This window comes from Aythya fuligula, chromosome 2, assembly GCF_009819795.1.
Source record: "Aythya fuligula isolate bAytFul2 chromosome 2, bAytFul2.pri, whole genome shotgun sequence".
NCBI lineage: Eukaryota > Metazoa > Chordata > Aves > Anseriformes > Anatidae > Aythya > Aythya fuligula.
In genome coordinates, this window is record NC_045560.1 from 121,963,789 (window position 1) to 121,988,314 (window position 24,526).

Here is a 24,526-nt window from a genome sequence, read left to right on the forward strand (position 1 = left end):
GAGTACTCCCCCTGGGGAGAGAGAGGGGAAGAGTTATGGACTTCATCCCACTGACATACAAGCAGGGGCTGACTAAGGTGAGTACAAGTAAAATCCATTCAGCAGCAGCTCTTGTCACTTCCTTTATCTGGTTCCTACCCACCCAAAAATTCTTATGGTTAGTCTCTGTTTAACTAAAAACTTCTGGTCTAATAACTACTTCAAAGAAGTCCAGAGATCCTACTCTAAGCCCTCTGTATAGAAAATCAATTATCCATAAATGTTACCAGTTTCAGCTGGCACATTATATTTTTGGCGACTATCACCTTTTCAATTTACTTGCATACCTTCAAATACTCGTCCTTCAAAATATACGTTCCCAGAACATGTAACTTTACTGAAGTTTAGCTCTGGAAAGAATTTTATCTCAAAAGCCATCAGGCTGTTTTATTCAAGTTTCGTATATTGTGCAACGTGGGGTTTATTTTCTACTCTTCACGTAGATAACCAAATATATATCCTGGGTGAGCAGAACTTGGTTCTTATTTGTCTGACTTCCTTTTTTTTCTTTCAGTTTGATATATAAAACTATACAAATGCTTTCCTACTTAAAATGCATAAAAAGCAGCTTTCCAAATGTAGTATGACACAATAGGACTTTGGGGTAATTTTGTAATTATTTGACTGTCACTACCATTATGCATAACTCAAAAGTTCTACATAATTTATGGATACAACACTGTACATTTCATAGAGATAGCAGCCAGATACCTTGTATAAATGCCTTACATAAGATAGTTTTTGTTTCTCTGGGCAGGCTTCAGTGTTCTTTGGCAGAAGCTCACGTATCACGGAACAGCAGCTACTAACAGGCTGTAGGAAAGCATTTTCTGGTAAACGCCTTAATGCCTCTAAGAAGTCATTTGATTTATCCATACTTTGTTGGAGAGAAAAAGGCAGGGTAGTTAACATATTATCCATGTGTAAAAACGTTTTTAAGACAGCATGGGCATTTTTAATCTATTTTACCCCCCACAAACAACACTCATCTGTGGCCAAAGTGTTTAGGTAGATGTGGGGACTGCGGTACCTCCACAGACCCCACTCTCCTCAGCTGCCCACGGCAGGCCCCCGCAGAGCTGTGGTTTATTCACCCCTCTCCTCGCACAGGGGATTTCTTTGCAGAAAATGTTCCTTTTTCCTTCTCAGAAAAGATTTATTTACAGATTTATTTATTCTCCAACAGAGAAGCCCCCAGGGAGCCGAGCCCCTCAGCCGGGCACCGCCAGCCCCTGGCACAACGGCGCCGCCTCAGGGGGAGACCGAGGAGGGCAGGAAGCCACCCGGGCTCCTAGCCCGGGCAGGGGGTCCCCAAAGTAGCCCCTGACACACCCGGGCACCGCGGGACGAGGGAAGGGGCCGGGGCACCGGTGCCTCAGCCTCGCCCCTCCTGCGGGCCCCGCCTCAGCCGCCCGAGTCCCTTGAACTTTCCCCGGGCGCTCGCAACAAGCGCCCCGCTCCTTGCTCCTTGCTGCCCCGTCCCCACACCCTCAGCTCCCCTCGCCCGCCCTCCACCGCTCCCATCCCCACCATCACGCCCACACCTCCCCTCCCTTCTTCTCCCTTCCCTCCCCGCCCCGCACACGCCCACCCCCGGCCCCTGCCCCTTCCCCGCAGCCGGGCAGAGCCCCCCGCCGCCGGCTGCTCCTCCGCGGGGCCGCGCTGCCCTCCGCCGCCCCTTGCACAGAAGCAGGGGAGGGAGAGAAAGAAGGTGGAGGGGAGGGGAGGGGGCCGCGGCAGCGCTGTCCGGATGCGGTGACCCCCTCCTGCAAGGCTTCGCCTCCGGGGCCGCACCGACTCGGGAGGGACGAGCGAGGAGCGGCGGCGGCTCGCCGGCTGCCACCATGGGCTGCTGCACGGGGCGCTGCACGCTCATCTTCCTCTGCTCGCTGCAGCTGGTGAGTGAGCTCCGGGGCACGGCTCCACAGGGCACGGCGAGGGGGACGGCCCCGCTCCTCGCCCCGCGACCCCCGAAGTTTGGCGGTGTCCCCCCGGGGAGCCTCCCCCCCGGCCGTGTGGGGGTGCTCGGGGACGCCGTCGCCATCCTCTGCCCGTCTCCCTTTTTCTTCTCCCGAAGGGCGAAATCCGCCCGTCCGCGACTTTCCCGGGTTTCCTTTTCTTCTCGTTAAATATTCCCGAGGCGGGAGGGAGGATAATGCGTCTTCTGCTCTTTGTTTACCGAAGTTGGCGTATCTGTTTCGGGGAGAAAGAGTTGTCAAGGCGAAACCGCACCGAGCGGTGATCATCCTTCCTCGGGCTCGTTAGCTGAATGATAAAATAGTGCTCTTCCCTTAACAGTTCGTCCCTGGTCCCGAGAGTGTTTTAAAAGATTTTCTCTTTTCTAGTGACTCAGAGTCATCGTTTTGCCACATGATCTTTCCCTAAGACGAGTGCTGGTCCTTGTGTCTGTAAAGAAAAAAAGTGGGATGCGTCTACTGTTTTTTATTTATTTATTTATTTATTTTTATTTTTCCCCTAAATCGTTTTCTAATCTTCCTAGTTTCCTGTTACAGCGCTCAGAAACGCCCTGTGTTTCAGGGGCAACGTGCTGAAATGCAACGCGTACAATCACTTCACTTGACAATCCTCATTCATTCTCAGGGCTTTATGCCAGGCTCTCAGCCTGCCCGAGCTGCTGTACCTACCTCCATTGTGCTCAGTGCGAGTCTGGACCCTGCTGAGATTCCCTTTCACGGGATGGAGCAAAGTGTGGGATAGATGCATCAATGGTTCAGCCTCACCAGAAGGCAGAGGAGACCTGCAATTTGTGCCCATAGGGTTAGGAGAGCTTTGCTTGTACGTTTCTGGCTTTGTTTTTTTTCTTGTTTTGCGTCAGTTTCACAGATACTCTCCCATTGACTGCAGGAGAATTGCTCCTGATTTACTTCAGTGCGTGTGGGAGGAGAAACAGCCCCTTTTTCTTCAAATATATCCCTCTACCGGTTACGAAGGTTATAATAACTGTATTTACTATGCTGTAGAATTACTTGGAGGCTATAAAAATTGAAGTAAAGTGTGAATAGCCACCATAATCCGCAGAGAAATGCATATAAAATCTTTCAGAAAAAGATTCCTGTTTTATAAAAGACCTATCAGATGATCTCACAACTTTCAGAAATGACTTTAATATGGAGCTTTTTCTGCTGTACTTACCTGTTTTATAGTAATGTTCCATGGTTGTCATATCCATATCTTTTAGGCACTGATAAATGCCTGTCTGGCAAAATGCTTTTGCTTTATTTAAAAAAAGAAGTCATGTTTTACATCCAAGGTGTAATCTGGTACACGTGAACTCAGGCGCTTTCCGTGATTTCAGTGGTGGTAGTGTTCAATTTGTGCCTGTAGAAGTTGTCACCACGGGCGGTTTTAGATCTTTTTCTAACATCTCAGAGGTCACGGGTATAAAGCATGCACAACAGAACTACATCCCAGACATTACTGTCATTAGGCGAGATTTATTTTACCTTGCATCCGGTTATGGAGAGGTGAAAGATGCGTGTGGACAACGTTTAGATGAAGTACTGTAACAGCAAAATACCTGTGCTAATTTCTAGCATTTCAAAAGTACAGGTGATTTATACAACTAGAGTAAAAACTTTAGGAAAAGATAAAGCTGGGCATATATTTTAAAATTGTTCCTCCTAGTCATATTCTAGTCATGTCAGAAAAGGGTCTGTGAGCAGTTCTGCCTGAACCTTAGGATTAACCTTTAGATGTCACCTGAGGAAGACAGATCTTATAGAATACAGTTGGCAACACCTTCAGTAGCATACAGATACTGTGTAGGCTCTCTTTGATATAAAATGAGGTGAAGTGAAAAGCCAAATTCCTGGAAACGTGTTCACACCAAAGGTTTGCTTCTTGTTTGAAAGAAATACACAGTATGCAGTGGCCTTGCAGCACAGCTTTGTGATTCTTTGAAACTGGCTTCTTCTCTAACTTTTGCCTACTCTGCATATTGCTGGAATAAAACAAACAATGGTTGTTGCATGACAGTGTATAAAATACTCGTTCTCTAACAATAATGCATTAAAGTGTGTAAACTTCAAGAAGATTTGTTTGTGATTTTCAATGCTCTTTGTCTGTTGGGGGACTTTGATGTGGAATGACAATAACACCAGTTTTCAATTGTGTTTTGATTCATGAAAATGTCTATTTCTGACTGACAGCTTTTCCATTTTATAGTAAATACATTTTAATATTGAATCCACTAATCCCAAGGACATTCTGTAGTTCATTTTACATCATTTAATGATAATCTCATTCTTCGTGTTCATCAAAGTGAATCCCTATCATTGTGTGTGGTACAGGATTCTGGAAATAATCACAGAGAGGGTGGGCTGGGTGGCATCACTGCAGGAAAAGCTGTTAACCACAGGGTTTCCTGAACAGTTGCCTTGCACCTCTGCAGGTTGATTCTTCCTTCTGGAAGCCAAGGGAATTTTGTGGAAGGAGAACAGTACTGTGTTCTCCCTGTCCCCCCCATGCATTTAAACCCCGTGATCTCTGTCAATATCTTGCTCTTCCCGAGTGAAGCATATGCCGTTTCCAAAGTTGTCAAGCTAAGAACTCAGAAGTGTGTGCATATCGTTTGGCACATAAATCTGTCATTAGGATTATTAGGAGCTATGTATATGTCTGAAAAATATATCATAAGGATATATGAGCCCTTTGGATTACAGCCATAAGTCTTACTAGTGCCATCAGAAGTCAGAGATGTTGGCCTCCCTTGTACTAGAAAATTAAAGCAGCTGCCAGAGATGGTGCCTGTGTTAGAGTAGCCATCATGCCATAAAATACTGTAACAGGAAAATGTTTGGAAAATAAAGCAAGTTCAAAAAATATTAAATTCTGGAAGGGGTAAATTGGCAAAGAATTGCAGAGAGATTTAGCTGTGTGAATCCAATTGATGTTAATATGTGTCACACTGTGGAAACCTTCATGCTGCTCTGAAAATGTGTTTCTGAGTAACTACCATTGCAGGGTAATTTCATTTTACAGAAAGTGGAAGTTTTTGGTACCTAGAAGTACACAGATATGCAAACACAAACAACTGTACACAACAGAGGTCATGAATGAGATTTTCAGAGCAGTGAGGGGAAGATAAATGGAAGGTGCTAAGGAAGCTTCCTTGCTTTGAAAATCGCATTTCATTTGTTTTTCCTTGGGCTTTGCTGCACTGTGTTCATTATATAGATTCAGATTTAAAAGTGTATGTTTTTCCTAATTGTTGGCATAAAGGAGTCTATTCTCTGTTTAACCTGTTGCGTTCCAAACAGTTTTTGTGCCAACAGACCACATAGGTAATAAAAAGCTTCTGTGTATTAATGGTTTGACCAAGTGACTGCCTGGTGAGTGCACTTGGTCATGTTAACAAATTCTTAATATTCAGAAGGTTTATGTTTGTGATTGCCATTAACATTAATTATACTGACGCTTGTAAATTCTTACTTTGTGGGTTGAGGCTGTATCCATTAAACTAAAAGGTAATGTTTCCCCATTTATTATTATACATAGTGGAATTTCAGTAGTTATGTGGGGAAGTGGTATTTGCCATGCATAGATTTTAATCTCATTCAAAAATGTTTTATTAAGGTGGAAACTTTAAGTTCTGCTAATGTACCTTCTGAAAATGTTATGATTTTGCCTGTCCGTGCTTGTATGTTAGAACTGACAGATCACAGTTATTTCACTTAACAGCTCAGGGGTTCAAGAGGTTTGATAAATTTGAGAAAGTAAAATCTTTGAACCGGTAAATTGTGGCATCTTTTTTATGTTGGTAACAGAATCACTGGCCCATTGATCAGCAGATGAAGCATCTGTCCACTGGTAAAGGATGAGGGAGCGCACGTTGTCCTAACAGAGATGGAGGGGACTTAGGATTTCAGCCCTGAACAATATGCTGTTAGCAGGATGCTTCACATACTGTTGGGGGAGTGGTGTTTTGCTCAGGTGACTCAGATGACACCCCCAAATCATGTAACTGTTCCTAGTAGCTGTGCCTGAGAGGCTGATGCACTTGTGCTGTGGATGTGTGAATGCACTTAATGTTAAATTAGAAGTAATATGCTGCATCCAGCACAACTGCTTGAGTTTCGTCTTTACAAGTTGAAATCCAAAAACAGTGAGATAATATCCTTCTGAGGAGCTCTATTATCAGAAACAAAAGAGTAACAACCACCAATAAGTGTTTTTTGCTTTGGTTTTGGTTTATTTTACAAAATTGTTAGAAGATATTTTTTTTTAGCCACTCCATACACCAGAAATTCAGCCTCAGTAGGGAAATCCCCTCCTCCCTGAATGACAAGCAATACTTCTGTCAGTTTGGTGTTCTGAAGTTGGGAATTCAGAGCTTGAGAAACCTTGACTTTGCAGGGCTATCTGAAAATTTTGAACTAGGTGAATCTCTTAAGCTATGTGACTGTTTCTTTGGTTTAGGCTTTATTCACCACAGCAGGCTATTTTTCTACCATCCCTTGTTGCTCTGACAGTGACTGACAGTCTTCTGTCATATAGAAATATACAGAATATTTTGTACAGTGATGAAGTTAACGAGTCAAGATTTTAACCACAATAATGGCATTTGATTCACTGAAAATCGAGTTATGCAGCTATCCTTTCTGTCTATAAGAACAGGAAGTTTTGGAAATATTTATTTTAAGAGTATTGGAAGATGCAGCGGATCTTCTATTTCAAGATCTGCTACATTCTGCCAAAATTTTGGGGTCTGGGAAGCAAAGATAGCAGTTCTGAAAATCATTAAAATTTAGAAGGGTGGCATTGTTGGATCCAAATGGGGTTTGGGTAGGACTTGCAGAACTTGAGCACAGAGGAGGTTTATGCCTAGAGATTTCATGAGATTGACTGCACCAGCAGTTGAATGGGTGGTGTTTAAACCTTGCTGGTCTTGTGAGGTTTGGATCTGAAATAGAAACTTGTAAGACTAGAACATTAGAACATGTTTTCCAATATTTATATACCTTTCATGCATCTTGGAGGTGTAAAGTGGGTCCTTTTAGTTTTGGGGCCAATCTGGTAAGTTGACAAATAAGCAATAAAATCACTATTCTTTAGTTTTTCAAGTAAAAGGTTTGCATCTTACTTCCTTTGTGATATCCTGTCAGTTTGACCTCAGTGCCAGGGAAGCTCATGGAGCAGATCCTCCTGAGAGTCATCACGCAGCACTTGCAGGGCAAGCAGGCGATCAGGCCCAGTCAGCATGGGTTTATGAAAGGCAGGTCCTGCTTGACGAACCTGATCTCCTTCTATGACAAAGTGACGCGCTTGGTGGATGAGGGAAAGGCTGTGGATGTGGTCTACCTTGACTTCAGCAAGGCTTTTGACACCGTCTCCCACAGCATTCTCCTCAAGAAACTGGCTGCCCTAGGCTTGGACTGGCGCACGCTTCGTTGGGTTAGAAACTGGCTGGATAGCCGGGCCCAAAGAGTCGTGGTGAATGGAGCCAAGTCCAGTTGGAGGCCAGTCACTAGTGGCGTCCCCCAGGGCTCGGTGCTGGGGCCAGTCCTCTTTAATATCTTCATCGATGATCTGGACGAGGGCATTGAGTGCACCCTCAGTAAGTTCACAGATGACACCAAGCTACGTGCATGTGTCGATCTGCTTGAGGGTAGGAAAGCTCTGCAGGAGGATCTGGATAGGCTGCACCGATGGGCTGAGGTCAACTGCATGAAGTTTAACAAGGCCAAGTGCCGGGTCCTGCACCTGGGGCGCAATAACCCCAAGCAGAGCTATAGGCTGGGAGATGAATGGTTGGAGAGCTGCCAGGCAGAGAAGGACCTGGGAGTGATGGTGGATAGTCGGCTGAATATGAGCCAGCAGTGTGCTCAGGTGGCCAAGAAGGCCAACGGCATCCTGGCTTGTATCAGGAACAGTGCGACCAGCAGGGCTAGGGAGGTGATCGTCCCCCTGTACTCAGCTCTGGTGAGGCTGCACCTCGAGTACTGTGTTCAGTTTTGGGCCCCTCACTACAAGAAGGACATCGAGGTGCTTGAGCGGGTGCAGAGAAGGGCGACGAAGCTGGTGAGGGGCCTGGAGAACAAGTCCTACGAGGAGCGGCTGAGGGAGCTGGGCTTGTTCAGCCTGGAGAAGAGGAGGCTCAGGGGCGACCTTATCGCTCTCTATAGGTACCTCAAGGGAGGCTGTAGCGAGGTGGGGGTTGGTCTGTTCTCCCATGTGCCTGGTGACAGGACGAGGGGGAATGGGCTTAAGTTGAGCCAGGGGAGTTTTAGGTTAGATGTTAGGAAGAACTTCTTCACTGAAAGGGTTGTGAGGCATTGGAACAGGCTGCCCAGGGAAGTGGTGGAGTCACCATCCCTGGAAGTCTTCAAAAGACGTTTAGATGTAGAGCTTAGGGATATGGTTTAGTGGGGACTGCTAGCGTTAGGTCAGAGGTTGGACTCGATGATCTTGAGGTCTCTTCCAACCTAGAAATTCTGTGATTCTGTTACTTTTGCACATAAATAAAATAATTTTCTTGATTAGGTGACCAAAGAGAGAATCAAACCAGTTGCACAGATGACTGGCTCTGATATTGCACAAGGAAAGTGTGTGGAAGTTTTGTAGTTCCCTTGAGTAGGCTCAGCATCAATTCATGTGTTCTCTGCAAATATTGGTAAGATCTTCTTAGGTGTGCACAATGGAAGGGGGAGAGGCAATTCACCTAGTGCTGCTAGGGAGAAGTTCTGCTTAAATGTTAGTGGGGAAAAAAAATGATAGTAAGAGCAGCCATATGTTGGATCATGCTTTCAGGCAAGCTGATGAATCTCTGCTCTTAAATAGTTTTAAAACCCAGATGAATATAGCTCTGAAAAAACTAATCTGACTTTGAAGTGTATGTGATGTTGAACTGGGCCGTGCCACGAGTAAGAGTTTTACCAGGTAACATTCAGAGATCTCTTTCAACTTAGGTTACCTTATGACTATGCCGTTTTACAAAAGCATAAAGAATAAGGACCTTCAATTCTTTATTAGGAGGGTATTTGAGATACACAGTAATTTAGGTTGTTTTGAGGGAACTATCTTCTTAATTTGTTGTGAGTGTAATACTGTGGAAATAGGCTTGAAATGGCCTATGCAGTTGTATCTCTGAACACCAAACTAAGGTGTTAAATTAAATAACAAGTACCTATGATGGCCTTGTCATTTGTAATTTGAGAAAGAGTATTTCTGTCATACAATATAGTATGCCAGATTTTTTGAGCTCATTTGTAATGAAGCAAATATATATTTTATTCATTCTGTCCTGTAATTATTTGCTAAGCAAGACTGGGGGGAAATGGAAAACATTTTGGGGGCAGAGTGCCTGTTATTTTCATCGGTATGGGGAACTGAACTGCATGTATTTGGGTCTAGATGAGAAGCAGTAATAAGTGACTGTGTAGTTCAAGAGGGTGATAATATGATACAGAGTTTTTCACCTCTAGGTCACGTTTTGAAATGCACTGCAAGTTAGATGAGGGCAGCAGTCATTATAGCTTGTATGAAATGTTAGCAGTCTTGACAAGGTGTCAATATAAAAACATCTCCATATTAGTCCGGATTTCTACCTTTTATGTTTTACTAGGAGGATCAAGGAGGTGGGCATGGTATTGTGAAGACCATAACAATCTCTTTGCCCGTGTTTTCTTCAGGTCATCTTTTCAGTGCTGCTAGCAGGACAGAGTGATGAAGTTTGCACTGCCTTTCCTCATGCTGAAAATGATATCTTCACTAGGGATGGTGTCATAGGGAGGCATTTGTAACCTTTATGAGTCACATTAAAAAAAAATGAAAAATAATGTTTGAAAAAATCACATTGATTTTGTGTGAATTTCATCTTTTTCATAAGAAGAATATTTCTTGCTTTTTATTTAGTACGTTTTGTCTTGAAAATAAAATTCAGTAGTAGGGAATGGAAAATGTCTCACTTTAAATCTTGAAGCTACTTAGATTCATCTAAGATGAGAGAGTTTTCTCCTCATCTATCAAGAGCAGTTAATGTGCATCTTCCTAAAGGGTATGCCACCAGGTTTCAGATGCTACGCTCGGCGAGATCCACAATTCCCTGACAGAGTAGTGCCAGCAGCACTATCACAGGTTTTAGCATGTCATGGGCTTTTTTTTCCCTGTGTGTGACCAGTGAAATCTTTGCGATCTTGCTAAGGATCTGTGCCTTTGGCAGGTCCGTAAAAGACAGTGGTAAGCTGGATTTAATCACTGTTCTCTGATCTCAGGAACATACAGAGTGCTTAAGACCCTGGTAATAAAAAGGTAGTAAAAGATTTTATTTTAGTCTTTTAGTCTTTTTATTTTTTACTATACTTCCTTATCATCTGGTCTTTCTTCAAACACTGCCATACCTTGCATGTAATCCCAGCTCAGATGGATTTTTTAATGCTGTGGTGATTTGGGACTTGTTCTTATGAGTTGCTGAATGCCCTCCAGCTCTCATTAAAGTCCCTGAAAGTCATTCTTTTACATATAGGCTCTTCGTAATAATAGGTTCAAGCAAAAGCAGCAGAAAACCCTTCCAACTAGCAAATGCCAGTGTTACAGTGAAAAGAAAGAAAAAAGAAAAGTTTTCTACTTAATCAAACAAGTGGGGTTTGCCAGACAAATATCTCTTACAGAAATTAACATCAAGAAATAGAGAAATGGAAAATTTTGTGAAATGCAAAAGAAAGATAATTGGCAAAGAATTACTTATGTTGAGTGCGACTCTTGAACAATCACAGTTGGTTCTTCCATAGATCTCTCCAAAGGCGAATGAGGTTTTTTATTTCATCAGGACCGAAGTTTTAGCAGAGAGTGAGTATAAATATATATAAAGAACATACGTTTTAGTCAAATGGAATTTCCCTAAGGAGGGTTTTGACACACACCAAAGAAGCTACAGATAAAGTAAAGGAAGGTGACCTATGAACAGAAAGATCCTGATACACGTTTATAGTGAGGGAGATTATGTGCGAGCATGAGATGAATTGTAGAAAGGTACGTTTAGATCAGTGTAAAAAAGGTGAGACATAGGAGCCCTCTTCAGTGCACAGATGAAAGTTAACTGTGTGTGTAGGAGGAGTTCCTCTCTAAGGTTTCACTGAAAGAGAGATCTTGAGAAAATAATCTTTATCTTATCTAACGTGTTGCTGATAATAGGCCAACCTCTCAACTGTTGTATTTTATTGCTCGTGTCAGATCTTCTGAATAAAAAGACAAAGAAGCACAACTGTATTATGATGATATTTATTAGAGAGATTAGAATTGCAGTTTTTCTCACCCGACTTTAGTTTCTTCCTTTGGTGGAGCCTTGAAGATTTGGTACTGTTCTGGGAACAATGCAGATTCACTGTCCTGTCAGCAGTCCCTGCAATCTCATGTAAGCAAAGTCCTGGAGCTTGTGAGGGTGCAGCTGAAGCTCTGCATGAGCCTCTGTAGAAATGAGTAGGCATATAAATTCCAATAGAATACAAGCCTTGTACATCCCTACAAAAGAAACAACATAAAACAAACAAACAACAACAACAACAAAAAACTACCACCAACAAAACAATTAGACAGATTTTTAGATGGATTGGAAGGAGTTTATAATATGTCTAAATGTATTTCAGAAATGGGATTCTGTTAAAATAGAGTGTGTAGAGAAAACTTATTTAGGAAGTTTAGTCTCCATAATCAAGGAATAAAAAGCTGAAACATTTTCAAGCTGGAAACTATAAGGCATGATAATGTAGGAATAACATTACAAAAAATATGTAGTTTTGCCTCTGCTTGTGAGCTTTTTTTTTTTTTTTTTTTTTTTTTTCCCCGCAGCTAAAAGCCTACCATGTCTTTCTGCACAGAGAAAATAGTATTTCATTTCTCTATTTTTTTTTTTTTCCATGAATTAAGTAGACATCGTCAAGGTAAGTGTGTTTAGATTTTAACTGGAATAGAAACCTTGCTGCTCCTACAGATTGTGTGAATAATTTACATCACAGAAACCTCAAAAGCCTTTCTGCCCTCTAACACAGATGGAGCTACTCTACTCAGAGAACTGAAGAGATGGTCTCCTCACGAAGATCCCTTGAGCTGCTGAAGATTAAGTCAGATATTAGTCAGTCAGCTGTACGTTTTTAAGGTGCCCATTTCAATGTATCCACTAACATGTGCATTCAGGAATCTTAAAAAAAAATAAAAATATCTCCACATTTGGAAGCAATTTTAGGTGTTTCCCACTGTTTCCAGTTGATTCCAGTTGGCACCAGTTGCTGATCGGTGCTCAGCTTCATCTTTCTTCTGATAAACTGTTTCTGTTCTCATCAACATAAAATTCTTGGCTCCAGTGCTTAGCTGTGAAATTATATGCTATTTCCATTCTGTCTGAGAGCCCTTTTTTCCTGAGCCAGATGATTTGTTCCCATCTCTCCTCCCAAGTATTTCAGAACAAGTTCCAAGTTCTGATCTTCATCTGCTTTATTAAAGTAGGATTCAGACCCGGTTCGCCCTAATCCCAAATCAGTAAAACTTAAAATTTAATTGTAGCTGTAAATTGATCCAGTGAACATCTGGTTTAAGGCTCTTCCTTCCTGAAAGTATTCTTCACTTCTGTGGTTGCACTGTCCCATTATCACACCCTTGGCTAAAATAGTGTCATTCTAGTGAACTGTGATAAATGGCAAAAATGTTTGCTCTTACAAATGGCAGGTAGAATTGCTTGGTTAAAACAAAGTAATCAGTGCTGCTGAGTAGAGCACTTCCATAAACAAGGATAAGTCTCCTGTCCAAGGATCCGCATACATATTTCTTCAACTTCTCTTCCAGCGTAAGAAAAAAAAAATCAAAGATGTACAGAAATGAATGTATAGTACTGTGGTCCATTTCTCTTCCTTTGTAGGAAAACCAAGGACAGGGTTGTTATCTGATTGATTTATATCTGTACGACAGGAATAGAATTTTGTTTAGTCTTATCCACAGTTAGCTGTGGTTCTTTGCATCGTGCTGGTTGCACAACATTAAAAAAAAGGTCTGCTTAGTTTAGAGGAGAAGGCAGTGTGAAGAGTGGTTAATGAGTGATACATGATAAATGAGCTAGTAGTATAATTTACTGTAATGCTGTTGTCAGAGGACTTTCAACAGGGGTGTTGGAAGGGAATAGAAGAAGTTCTTCCAAGTCTGAGTTCATGATGACAAATCAGATGTATGGATGACAGTAGCCTAAACCAAACTTCACTCAAATGTCACGAATGAGTTTAAGTGTATTGAAGTATTTTGGATGCCATGAATGGCTTTAGGTTGTATTACTAATGTATAATTTAATCATAGTGGTTTGATGAAAGCCAAAGCTGACTGAGTGGTACCAGAAGTAACCACAAAGTGCCAAAGTTGATTTAAGTTGAATTAAAGTGATGAAGCCCTTCGTTTCTCTACATGTATTTTTTTCATTAGTTAAGTAGCTGTAGTCAAGTATGTTTAGATTTTAATTGTTACAAGTTACACCTGTTAGTCTGTGCACCTGTAATCAGTTGAGCACACAGATGATTCTTTCACAATATCACTCATGTAGCTGAGATGTGGGGTCTTCATGCACAGCACTAATGCAGGGTGCCTGAAGCCTTCTTAACAAGAACAAGAACAGCCACACCAGGAGGTCACTGAGTCATTTAACACAGCTGCGTGCTCCTTGTTCATTGTGGGACAAGTGTGGGACAGGCACTAAACCTGTATGAACCCTGCTCTGATGAATTTTTCTACATACCCTGGCTTTTATTTATATCTTTTTATAAGGGAGTTTTTTTTTTTATATATATTTCATGATGTCTGGAGAACAAAGTTACCTGTGACCTCTTTTAGTCATAATTTAACAAGCTTGCATCACTTATAAAGAGTATGGAGAAGTTGGAACTAGGTAATCTTTAAGGTTCCTTCCAAACCAAACCATTCTATGACTCTGTGAAAGAGTGATATGAAGTAGTTTCATTGCATTTTTATAGCCATGAAAGGTTCCAGGCTTTAGAGTTTAGAGATACTTATTTGCATTGAAAGCTGATGAACTGTTTCTGCAGAGCCTTGTGGCCAGAAGACTGTCAAGGTTAATCCAAGGTCTTACTAGCAATGGAGATTCTGGCCTTTCCCTTGATAATAATTTCATTATGTGTTATTTTGCTTTCCTACATATTTGGTTGCCTTAGGATACCTGACCTGTGAAATTCTTGGTCACGTGAATCTCTTAGTTTTCTGTGAGATTTCTAGGCTGTAGTTGGGTTTCTAGGCTGATCTGCATCTTGTACATGTGCCAGACATGCTGGAGTGCTCCATTACTGCTAGGGTTTCACCCTGCTTACTCATCTGTTGAGAAGCTGAGTATTTAATGCCCCAGATCCAGTACTGGGTTAGTGCTTTTAAAAATCACAAGAAGCAGAGTGCAGCTAAGGTTGTCTATAGACTATGATGTGTGTCTGAGATACACCTTGCCTAAAGTGCTTATAAACCAAAACAGGTAGTGCACTTGGAAAAGGAAGCATGCAAATATTAAATGATTTTCTTTAGGCACTACAGAGAGTCTCTGGAGTCCCAATTCTGGTCCATTTTTTCTGCTTGGTGTTTGCTCATGTTTCTGCACACAATTACCATACTTCCTTTTCTGTATTGGCCACAAGTGACTATGAGTGTATTAACAGTTTGATAGGCAAGTTCTCTATATTTGGGTGGGGGCATAGTTGGAGATTACATTATTTTTTAATTGCATACTGTTTGCAAAGTGATTTAGGGGTGGTAAAGTCACTGCAAAGGCAAAAATATCTTTCTGTTTAAGGAGGAATGTACTAACTACAAATTCTCTTTTGGAAAGATTATTTTCAGGTGTTGACGGATTTGAGTCCTGACATGATCAACTGGAATTCTCTGCTGCAGAATGAGACTTGCAGATACCTGTAACTGTACTGGCTGCATGCTTAGCTGGGGATTTCCCCCTTACAGTGTCACTTCTGGACACAGGCTCTGAAAAAAAAGAAGGGAGTCAGGCTCCTAGGGTATTCTGGAGAACAGGAAAATAAGTAAATGTTCCCTAAATGCTGAAACTGACCAACTGCATAAAGGGAAAGGACAATTTTGAGGAAGGGAAAAGGTTTGTTTTCTTTTTGCTGTTAAATAGAAGCACTGTTTAATTTGTACAAAAAGAACTGTGAATTCTTTTATTGGTATGTTACTTTTGTCAACCCATCTGCTTAATTTAATTTTTGCTAACTGGAGTTGGCTAAGATATTATACCATATATATCATCATAGGAAGAAGACATCCTAATCTCTTGGGTGGTAAACTTTTGATTTTTTACATGTACCTTTTAATCTAAATGATAAAAGCATGACTAACAGTAGATCCCAACTATCTAGGCAGAAGAGTAATTCTCAAAGCAGTCCATTTGCTAATAATTCCCTTCATTTAAAAACAAAGCAATATATTATATTGGAGTTTAAAGGATAATCTCTGTCTTTATGGTACACAAATTATCAGAGGCCTGCCAGTCTGGCTGTGCCAAATGTGGAGCACCTCCTTTGCAGGAGTGAGTAACCTCTGAGAGCAGCAGGAGTTAGGGATGCTGACTGCCTTCCACTCGAGCATCGCTACCTTGGGGGATCGAGATATAACCGAGGCAGCTGTGCCACTGACTGGGCTCTGTAAGTGCAGGCACTATTAGAAGGTGCCATTAGATGAAGTCATTGAACCATTAGGAAGCCTGCAAAAATTAGTACACTTTCATAATCTAAAAGTGTTGTGGGTGAGGATATACCCACTGGATATCCTCCAGGGAAGATTTCTTTCACACGTACTGACTCTGTCAGTGTTACCAGCCAGCATTTCACTAGCGTGAGACTTAGCTTTGTAACATTTCACAGATCCCCTACATCATGCTGAGTAGTGCTGGACATCTATTATTAACATGATGGCATTTTTTGCTAGACTAAAAGTATCTTATTATCCATTTTCTTATTAAATCTTCCATTACTTTAAGATGCTTTCAAGGTCTGTTCTACTCTCATTTTATTAGTTGGGAACAAAAGCCTTTCAAATGTCAGAAGCTAATATATGCTGATTTCTGGATAAGCAAGAAAATACCTCAGATTTTGAGGTCATTTTATTATATAATTATGTCTTCAAGCCTCATACATAGTCTTTATAAAATATCTCCCTTTGTCCTATTTGAATGCATATTTATATGCAGTTATAATTTTGCAGTAGAAATGTTAGCTGTATGGCAAGGTGAGCCTTTCTCTGGCTGTTGTCACTGGTCATTCTTTCGCAGATATACAGAATTCAAAGAACTTTTAAGTTACAGATCATGCTGCTTTAAGATGGTGGGAGGTAAGCCAGTTCACATCTGGGAACAATGGAGTTAGCATGGTGTGGTGTCCTGGTTAATAAGCCTGCTGAGAATAATGGAGTTCTGGCACAGTGCTGGGCTAATGCATCCCCAGAACTTCTGGACTGAAGCTGGTCTGGGCTTGGCTGGATTACAGGCAAAGCAATCAGATCCAGTCTGGAAGAGATATGTACCTCAGTAAAATTAACACTGTTAGACAGATACTCTGTGTCTCTCTAAAGATATAGTATCTGAGTTTTTTAGCTATTGACATTGAGGTATTTCATGGTAATTCTGACTGAGGACTCATTACCAGAGGGTCAAAATTGTTAAGGTGTTCTCATCACTGAACAACCCTAAGCAAAGTTTGGACTCCACTGATTTAGATCCCCCATCAGGATGATTAAACCAACCAAATCAGAGCATGGAAAATTACGGATTAGCATACAGAAGAGGGAAGGAGAAAAACAAACAAACAAACCTCTAAGTATATTGAAACCTGACAGTTGCACCAAATTTATTTATTTAAAACTATTCTAAAATTCCTGTGAGCAAAGAAACCCAATTTAGTTCTCCAGCACTATGTTGAAACTAAGTTCTTTAGTACAAGCTGGAGTCACCCCACTGACCAGATCAGGAATGCAGCTGGTATACACAGTCCATAGGTTCATTTTTGGATTTCATGCCTCAATCCCTTCTGATGTGGGAAGATAGGGATGGTAGGTAATAGGGTCTTTGTGCAGAGATTTTGGACCATCTAGTTCTAACGCCCCTGCCATGGCAGGGATACCTTCCATACTAGATAGAGCTTTGGAGGTGTCCCTGCCTGTGGCACACAAGTTGGAACTACTTTAAGGTCCCATCCAACCCAAACCATCCTATGGTTCTTTGATATAATCAGGGATATTCACCCCAACATGGCAGCTGGGTCAGGACAAACCAGCAGAAAAACATGGTGAGTTAACAACATGTGAAAGCATATAGTTCATTGACATTCTCTGGATGTGAAGCAGCTACAGAAAAGAGATATGTTAGGTGAACAGACTGGGTCCATAGTTATTGCTTTGTTGAATTCCAGCTTATTCTTTTGGTGAGAACATGAGTTGTTCAGCTCAATCAGGTTTTTCTCTTCTGTTGGTAATTCTTGGGCAGCAGAATGGAACAGACCGTCTTAATCCATAATACATCTGTACTGGGGTTTTAGGATTAGGTGAAAGGTAAGAATTGAGAGGAATATAAGGATAGAAGAGAAGTATATCCAGCAGAGTCTTAAGACTGCTGGGTTAATATCCTGCTGCTGATAGTTGGTTTCATCTTGACTGTTTTTGTCTTCTTCCCTCTGTGGCTGAAGCTCAGCAGAGGGGGGTGGATGCTCTGAACTGGGCTGGAAATTGCCTTATGCTTTCCAGAGTTCCCATGGAAATCTCTTGCTATTTTGATTTCTGAGGTTTTGTTTTGTAAAACTCTACACAGAAGCCATTGGTGGAATAAACCTCCACATTATTATTTAGCTGATGTGGGACTAATTTTATGTACACCAGTTTTGCTTTGTTAATTTAAAGATTCTTTCTTACCCTGCCAGTCATAAAGCTAAAACAGACATTTAATTTTAACCCTTCCTGCTTAGTTGATCTTTTTTTTTTTTTTTTTTTTTTTTTTTTTTTTTTTTCTGTCCTTTTTGAAGACTATTATTAATCTTCTGGGATCCTTGAGCTGTTTCTTACAGCTACACTCAAAAGTGGGTTTGTAACCTTTTACTGCTAGTGCTGCGAGTAGAAGACCTTGCATGAGGCCATAGGGAAGTTGGGACAGAGACAGGAAAAAAACCCAGACTCATGAATCCCAGACTCATGTCTTAAGCACATGATCACCATTTGTCTTTTTGAAAGCCTTTCTTGTCTGGTGCTTTCAAACTCTCAGAAAAATGAGACTTGAGCTTGAAGCGTTCATACTTTTTCACAGCATGAGGATAGATTTTTTCCTTGGTAAAGTTTGGTTGTGCCACTCTTGTTTATTTATGAGCAACACGGTGTATGGTGATGATACAGCTGAATTTATCATCACCTGCTTTTTCTATTATTAGATCATTCAAAACTCACTTTCTCTGGCTCTCTAGCTTCTGTAAACCCATTAATGTAAATGGAGTGATGGTCATTTATATTTGCTGAATATCAGTTTTAAGAGATGACAGATGAATGCTTGGTGGTAAGTGTCCTTCACACAATCATGTTTTCAAATATTTTCCCCAGATTTTATTAAATTCTCAATAGAGTTTGAGTTGATAATGGTGTCACTGGTCTGAAGTAAGTGTATTTTAGTAGCTGCTTCTGCCACCTACCTTAATTAGGGGGTTTGTCTCTCTACCTCCTCTGCCTCCTCCATCCTTTTCCAACTTTGAAAAGTGTAAAGATCCTAAATGCAGCAGGATGCAGCAGGACCCTCACAGTTGTTTTTTTTTATTATTATTATTATTTTTTTTTTTAGTGGAAAGCTATTGCTGCAGAGAAGACTCAGAATACTCCTGTAATACCTAGTCTTTCCAGAACAGGTTTTTATGTCTCTTTTTGAAGGGGTATTGGTAAGGGTCAAAGATATGGCCAACAAAAGCACAGATATGTTCATCATTTTTATGTGCGTGAGAGGGAGAGAAGAAAGGAAGAAAGAAAGGAAGGAAGGAGCCTATGGTTAATGATTGTCTAGAGGACAAGCAAATCAGCTGCTCAGATGACCGTTGTACCCCTTTCAAGGCAAGACCCATTGACAGTGGATGGTGGTTACATACATCAAGAGGCATGGGATGGGCTTGAGACAAGAATAACAACCAATATCTGTTGGAAATCAGAGGAACAGAGATCTCATTGATTTCAAATGTAGTTTTCTGCAATGCTGTTTGTGTTTTCCCTCTTTTTTTTTTTTTTTTTTTTTTTTTTCTCCAGACACTTAAGTATACTTTATTAGAATTATTGTGAGAGGTATAATTTCCTAGACTGTGCCTGACTGAAAATCTCAACTGTAACATTATATTAACAAAATTCTTTACATTTAGTACTTTTACTTGACGGGGTAGAAACTCATTTGTTTCTGGAATCGTTGTCTAAAAATCTTTCCAAAGGTGTCAGGAGAGGCATATTATAGATGCAATCTTAACCTTTCACAAGAGAGGAAGAGCTGTGAGCCAAACCTGCAACTCAGGGCTGGAACCAAAGCATTTTACAGCAATGTGCTAAAATACCAGAAGAAACTGAGAAACTGTAATAAACAGGCACTTTTCTATGAACATAAGTCAAGAATTTTGAAATATACATCATTTCAGTTCTTATCTCAGGGAGTGGTAAGAACTGAGGCAGTTGGGATTATCATCAAGAAAGACAAAACCTGAACAGTTTTAATGGTGTTTTCAGATACAGTTGCACTTTTTCATTTATTCAGGTGAAGAAAGCTTTAGCTTGATTGTCCTTCTTTTGAAAAATAAGAGAAATATCCTGATTTAATTTTATGGGAAAAGACTTATTCTGGTTTAAAAAAAAATATTTAAAAAATTATTATTCTGGTTTAGATGGTGCATGTTTTTGCATGCCCTGCCTCAGTTGGAAATTACTTTTGCTTGTAAAAAATATGGGCTAAAACCTGCTTATTTATTTATTTATGAAAACAATACATTTCTCAGAGAAATCATAGTTTCATTTACAAGAGTATTTGATCAAGAATGTACTGTTTATACAGTTGATTCTGTCTGGAGGCAGATCATAGAATCATTAAGGTTGGAAAAGACCTCCAAGATCATCTGGTCCAACCATCACCCTGCCACCAACGTCACCCACTAAACCATGTCCCTAAGCACCACTTCCAACCTTTCCTTGAACACCCCCAGGGGCGGTGACGCCACCACCTCCTTGGTCAACCTGTTCCAATGCCTGACTGCTCTTTCTGAGAAGAAATGTCTCCTCATTTCCAATCTAAACCTCCCCAGGCACTACTTGAGGCCATCACTAATTAACTGCAAGTACCTTTCAGGTAGTTGTAGAGAGCAATAAGGTCTCCCTTGAGCCTCCTCTTCTCCAGACTAACCAACCTCAGTTCCCTCAGCTGCTCCTCACAGGACTTGTGTTCCAGGCCCTTCACCAGCTTCGTAGCCCTTCTATGGACATGTTCCAGGGCCTCCGTGTCCTTCTTGTAGCGAGGGGCCCAAACCTGAACATAGTACTCAAGATGCAGCCTCACCAGAGCAGAGTACAGGGGGACGATCACCTCCCTGGTCCTGCTGGCAACACTATTCCTGATACAAGCCAGGATGCCGTTGGCCTTCTTGGCCACCTGGACGCACTGCCAGCTCATGTTCGGGCAAGCATCAGTCAGCACCCCTAGATCCTCTGCATAGCTTTCCAGCTACTCCCCCCCAAGCTTGTAGCACTGGCCAAGGGGAGGTTGTGGCCAAAGTGCAGGACCTTGCACTTAGCCATGTTGGACCTCATCCCATTGTTCTCTGCCCTTCAACCCAACCTGTCCAGGTCCCTCTGCAGGGTCTTCCTACACTTCAGCAGATCAGCACTTCCCCCCAGTTTGGTGTCATCTGAAAACTTGCTGAGGCTGCATTCAATTTCCTCATCCAAGTCATCAATAAAGATATTAAAGAGGATGGGCCCCAACACTGACCCCTAGGGAACATCCTTGGTGACCGGTCGCCAGCTGGATTTCACTCCATTCACCACCACTCTCTGGACCCAGCTGTCCAGCCAGTTTTTAACCCAGCAGAGTGTACCTGTCCAAGCCATGGGCTGCTATCTTCTCCAGGAGAATACTACGGGAAACTGTGTCAAAGGTCTTACAGAAGACTAGGTAGACTATGTCAGCAGGTGGGTCACTCAGTCATAGAAGGAGATAAGGTTGGTCAGGCAGGACTTGCCTTTCATGAACCCATGCTGGCTGGGCCTGATACCCCGGTTGTCCCGTACATGCTGTGTGATTGCATTCTAGATAACCTGTTCCATCACCTTTTCTGGTACCTAGGTCAGGCTGACAGGCCTGTAGTTCCCTATTTCCTCCTTCCGACCCTTCTTATAGGCAGGTGTCACATTAGCAAGTCTCCAGTCATCCAGGACCTCTCTGGATGACCAAGACCACAGATAGATGATGGAAAGTGGCACAACAGTCACATGCACCAGCTCCCTCAGCACCCTTGAGTGGATCCTATCTAGCCCTATGGACTTGTGACAGTCCAGGTGGAGCAGCAGGTCTCTAACTGTTTCCACCTGAACTGTGGAAGGGTTCTTCTGCTCCCCGTCCCAGACTTCTAGGTCTGATCTCTTGTGGCTGCTTCTGACCCTGATTTCAGAAGTGGCCAAAAGGAAATGCGCTCAAGCTAAAAAAAATCTCCTAAGTACTTGCTGTCTGTGCTACTACTATTCCCTGCAAAGTTAGGAGGCAACCCTTTTACCTTTTAAAATAATGAATTAAAATAATGTTTTAAAGTGTGAGAATCTCATTAATTGGAAGCAGAAAATTGTGTACATCAAAAAGGCCTTTTGTTTATTATGAATGAGGTCCAATGTTTGTTTTACATATGTATTATGTTGTTTTAAAAAATATTTATCAAGGATTTTAATAATAGAAGAAAATAAACAGCTGACAGGATGGGAGGGAGAGTAATGAGAGGAAAAGAGAATGAATACAAGGTATATTTTGCATGTGAGGGTCTCTTTTCTCTTGACCTTATCATTCCAGCATTATACTTTTAAAGCATCATCTGACTTCTGATAGTCTTACTGATTGCAGTGGCCCTTCTTGTAGCTCAGATTCTAAATAAAATAAGTAAGTCTGCTGTGATCAGGTTCTCTGCTTCTATTTCTTAAGTCTGGAGAGCTTGCAGTTTATCACAAAGTTGATAAAAAGCCCATTTCTGCTTAATGTCTGGCAGTGACTTAGAAACATATTTTCTCAGTTTTGGATATTACTCTGGTTTTCTTCCACGTGCATGCTATTGTGTTGCTATTCAATAGAATGTACAAGGATAACCTTAGACTACCCAAGGATAATGCCTTAGACTACCCAAAACAATTTACTGAGCAGGTATTTTTTTGTAATGAATCATAAAAATTCAGGTTAGAGGAACTATCAAGTAAACCATTACTGATGCCTCAGGGCAGCATCAGCCATAGCTTTGTCTAAGCTATTCATAAAACAAAACCCATCCAGTTATGGAAGTCCTGTTATTCTACTGCCTAAGTTTCCTTACAACTAGAAAACATGTCCATGCCTTGCCCAGACACACATTTACTTAGGAATGGTACAGCCTGGTTTTTCATCTCTTGTTAGAGCAATCTGGACACATGACATTTCTATCTGTACCCTCATTCACACTACTGTTAGATGCAGTCTTGGTGTATGTTAAATTTTTACAGCAATCCATTTTCCATTTATTTTCCTTTTTCATGTGCAGCTCCTGTCTCAACAGTAGCCCTTGATGTATTTGGTTATCATAATTACCTCTTCCCACAGTTTTCTTCAGACTAAACTGTTCAAATTCTGCTTTGGAGGAAGGTTATGCTTCCTTGTTTTCTGATTGTTTCACTGCTGTCCTCTGCATTTTTGCCAGTTGGCCCACATTGCTCTTGAAATGTGGTTCCCAAATCTTCTTACTATGCTGAATTACATTCTTCCTTTTAGACCATTTTGCCATTTCATCAAAATCATTTTGAATACTATCTTGCCTTCTAACGTGACTACAATCTTTCCTGTCTTCACATTGTCCATAAACCTAGCTAGTATATGTTTTAATCTAGCAGACAAGTCATTTATAAATCTGTAAGATAATTTGCCCTGTGGCCGAGGATAAACCCTCCAGCAAAAGCCAAGTTAATTCATCTGTCAGTGAACCATTGGTCAAAATTCTTACAATACAGTTATTTAGCCAGTTTTGCATCTCATGACGTTATCACTTACTTTCTTCATTTCTTCTTCTTACTTTCTTCATCTTCATGACATTTTCACTTACTTTCTTAGATTATTTTAAGGTTATAAAATGGAAAACTATCAAAAATCTCTTTAAAGATGAAAATATATGATCCATTTTTTCCCTTCCAAGCAAGTTTTCCACAGAAAAAATCAGGTTGATTTCACAAAGTTTGTTCTCAACAGATCCATGTAGGTTGATAATAATTTCTTTTTCATTGCCTAGCATCTTAGAAACTGTTGGCTATATTAAATTTCCAGAAAACACAGGTACAAATAAAACTCACTAATCCGTAATTTACTATATTTTTAAGGATAGGGATTATACTTTTCCTTTTCTCCGTCTTCTCATCAGTTATCATTGTGTTATCTCTGAGAAAACTAACAGTAATAAAATGTATTCGTCAAGTTCTTTATATGTTTTAGAGTGCACTTCATATAGCCCAGCCAATTTGAAAATATTATTTATCATCTTCTACCATGAGCTGGATCATATTTGGCCCTTTTAAGTGAAGACTTAAGCAAAAAAAGCAATTCAGCCATTCAGCTGTCTTCTCATTATACTTTATTTTACAGCGAATATTGGACCTACTTCTTCCTTAATGGAAAAAAAATACTCCAAACATCAGATGTTCTGATGGAGCTCTGTTATCTCCCGTAGTCAATACGTCTGTTACATAGTTAATCATTTTGTACTTTTGCTTTTCTGATTTTGGGGACTTGTGTACTTGTCTAGAGTAATTTGATCGTGTCCTCTTTTTAAAGGAGAAGCCATTTGGGAACATTTAGTTAGAACATCAAGCAGTTTTGCAGCACCATCCATTGCGTATTCCCCAAAGAACAAAATTTGGACAACTGTAGCATTTCAGTGAATCAGTTGAGCTTCCTGTGATAAAGCTGTGTGTCACCCTATGGCCAGGTTTTCCGAGTCCACGGAATATTAGGTGCTGTTGAGTGCTGTGTCTAAAGTAAAGCAGCAGTTTCACATTTACCACAGAAGCACTGGAACTGCTGCCAACTTGCAATATGCACCCAGACAGCAGTACACTGTCACATCCTTGCAGATATTCAGATCTGGTTGTGACTCTGGACAGCTTGATTTAATTCTGAAGTTGAATCAACTTCAAAGTTGATGCTGCTTTGTGTGTATGGAGTGAGGGAGGATGGAGCAGTGACCAAACCAGATGACTTCCACATATCTATTCCTAC

General features: G+C 41.1%; 1 protein-coding gene across 3 annotated transcripts in view; it reads left to right on the top strand.

Moving 5' to 3' along the window:
• The first annotated feature begins 1,650 nt into the window (after positions 1-1,650).
• Positions 1,651-24,526, top strand: part of NKAIN3 (sodium/potassium transporting ATPase interacting 3) — a 374,764-nt gene continuing 351,888 nt past the window's right edge. For all 3 annotated transcript variants that reach the window (XM_032181235.1, XM_032181232.1, XM_032181233.1), the window contains exon 1: positions 1,651-1,937. In XM_032181235.1, coding sequence (XP_032037126.1) covers positions 1,884-1,937 — 54 coding nt within the window. In that variant the 5' untranslated portion in view covers positions 1,651-1,883. The remainder of the gene's footprint in view (positions 1,938-24,526) is intronic.